This window comes from Hippoglossus hippoglossus, chromosome 20, assembly GCF_009819705.1.
Source record: "Hippoglossus hippoglossus isolate fHipHip1 chromosome 20, fHipHip1.pri, whole genome shotgun sequence".
Classification (NCBI taxonomy): Eukaryota; Metazoa; Chordata; class Actinopteri; order Pleuronectiformes; family Pleuronectidae; genus Hippoglossus; species Hippoglossus hippoglossus.
The window spans coordinates 18,920,145-18,922,651 of record NC_047170.1 but is presented as its reverse complement, the minus strand read 5'-3'; the positions used below and the strand labels follow the sequence as shown (position 1 = coordinate 18,922,651).

The 2,507-nt window shown below is 41.9% G+C and overlaps 1 protein-coding gene across 1 annotated transcript in view; it reads left to right on the top strand.

Annotated features, from left to right (window-relative positions):
* Positions 1-387: 387 nt before the first annotated feature.
* LOC117754086 (vasoactive intestinal polypeptide receptor 2-like) overlaps positions 388-2,507 on the top strand; it is a 17,487-nt gene continuing 15,367 nt past the window's right edge. Inside the window, exon 1 of the mRNA XM_034572756.1 lies at positions 388-843. Coding sequence (XP_034428647.1) covers positions 787-843 — 57 coding nt within the window. The 5' untranslated portion in view covers positions 388-786. The remainder of the gene's footprint in view (positions 844-2,507) is intronic.

The following is a 2,507-nucleotide window of genomic DNA, read 5'->3' as shown; positions in this document are numbered from 1 at the left end:
ACGGACGGTTTCAGCTGAAGGATGGAACTTTACTTTCTTCTCTTGTCCTTTCATCAAACAACAGACCTTTCATTAGACTCTGTGGATGTTTGTGTTTGTTTCTGTCAGTAAACTGTGACACAGTTAAAAACAACAATCAATCAGATTTTACTTGAAAATAACCAAGTTCTTTATACAATTAAAACAATAAAATGAGAAAAATGTGAATCACAAACATCTGGAGAGTGAATTTAGTTTTGAATAAAGAACTCTGTTGTGTTTATTATGAATGAATCAGAACATTAAACATGATTATTATGAAATTAATGGTTGAGTTTGATCCTGACGAGTTGTGAGCTCACGCCCACTAGAGGTCGCTGTTGTCGGCTTCAAACACTGGATCCCAGGAATCTGCTCCATGGTCCGAGGGGCGGGAGCGCGCATCAGTCCTGAGGGTGTCCCCTGCTGAGGGAAACGTGTGACGGGGACGCGCTTGGCTGTGACCGTGAGGAGCATCGCCTCGCGGATCTGGAGTCACACCTGGATCCACTGGAAACGGATTTACTCTTCTGGAAAAACCGAAGTCCACCGTGCGTAAAGACCGTGCGTAAAGACCGTGCGTAAAGCCTGCGCCAAAACCGGACTTTTTCCTCTGATCTGCCCTTTGCGCACTAAAGAGTCAACCTCCGGACACACACACACAGACACACACAATTACGCACACACGCTCTCAGGTCTCAGTGCAGACACGTGTTTGCTGCGGAGGAGGATGAGATGAGCTGCGGCTCCGGTGGATGAAACGCCAACATGTCCTTTACGCACCGGCTCGTGCTGCTGCTGCTCGGCCTCAGCCTCGTCCTCACGGTCAGTGCTTCACCCGCCATCACTACAGGGTCTATTTACTCATATTTAATTGTTATATCTAATAACCTGAGCTGAGAAATGTCGTTTAACACAGAGTCAAAGAGTCAAAGAGTCAAAGCTGCAGCTGCTGTTTGTTTTATCTCTTTGGTTTTTGTTGGTTTTCTTCCAGGTGATTTTTAATGTGTAAGGACATTTATTTTAGTTTTGAATAAAATTGTATTTTTCTGTGACTCTTCTGAAGTTCATTATTTATCCTATTATGTGCATAATGATTTAGTTTGAACACTTTTTAATTTAATAGAGTTTGTCTTGTCGAGGAAGTTAAATGTTGTGTCACAGCTTTAAAACGTGTTCATTTGAGTTTAATGACTTTCAAACAACTTGCTTATCTCATCAACTCTAACTTATTATATTTAAAATGTAAAGTTTATAGAAACAATATTCTACTTGATGTTTATTTGGATGACTTGATATTCTGCTTATTTCTACATTTATCCCCATAAACTGTGATATTATGATATAATGTGTTTGTGATAATGAGACTTTGCTCTGTAACATGTAAACAGGAATATTCCATCAGCAGCTCATGTAAACATCATAATCATAACGTCTCTCTTTCAGAATAAGGTCGACACTGATGATTGTCGTCGTCAGTAAAACTTTGCTCCAGTTGTTAAACACTGAAACAAAAACAACAAAGATAAAGTTTAATTTCTTCGTGGTTCAGCCGATGTGTGAAAAAACTCCATATTAATTGTAGCTTGACTCTCTTGCTGCTGGTTCATTATTAATGTCCGGGCCCGATTCGGCCTCAGCTCTAAATTTAGACTCTGCAGCTCGGACCCTCAGCTGCTCTGTGCTCTCGTCTGTTGGAGAAAACCAGGACTGCTCCACTGAGGGTTTGGATCCGACACCAGACCAGTGATTCACTCAAGGTTTTAAAAACCCAGGCGACGTCGCTGCTCCAGAAATGAGGAAATAAATAAGAGGGAAGTGGTTCAGATTAACATGTTCAGGAGGAATCATGTGGAACATCAGCTGAGTTTGACCCAAAATCCTGATTCAAAACTGGATCACTTCATTTTTCAGGAGATAATTAAAATGAAAGGACTGTTGCCTGTTGTGTTTGCACTTTGTGTGTGTCTGTCTGTGTGTTACAGCTGTAAAACCTGAGTGTGTGTGTGTAGTACTTATAAAGGTTAATGACTTGTGCTTCCTCTATTGATCTGACTGGAGAGCAGAGCCCTGCTGCTGGTGTGTGGGTGTGTGTGTGCGTGCATGTGTGTGTGTGCATGCCGCTGCAGAAAAGCAAAGTAATATCAAGGCTGAAGTTTTTTGATGAGTCACATTAATACTTGTTTTAAAATCAAATTTTCTTCCCAAATGTGTAAAAAAATCAGCATTTACGTGTTGAACAGGCTCATTACGCCCCCTAGTGGTCTAAACTGTCGTGGACCCCACGGGACCAATGCTAGCGTAGAGTCGACACTTCTACGTTATGACATTTCTAAATATTTGAAAAAGCAAAGAACTCTCGGCTGAAACTAAACCTCTGAACAACTGAACCAGCACAAAGTCGACTGTTCAGAGCGCGTGTGTGTTTGAGCTGCACGTAGGCGTGTCTTAGCTCCGCCCCCCAGCACTGCGTTCTCAAAGCATTCCTT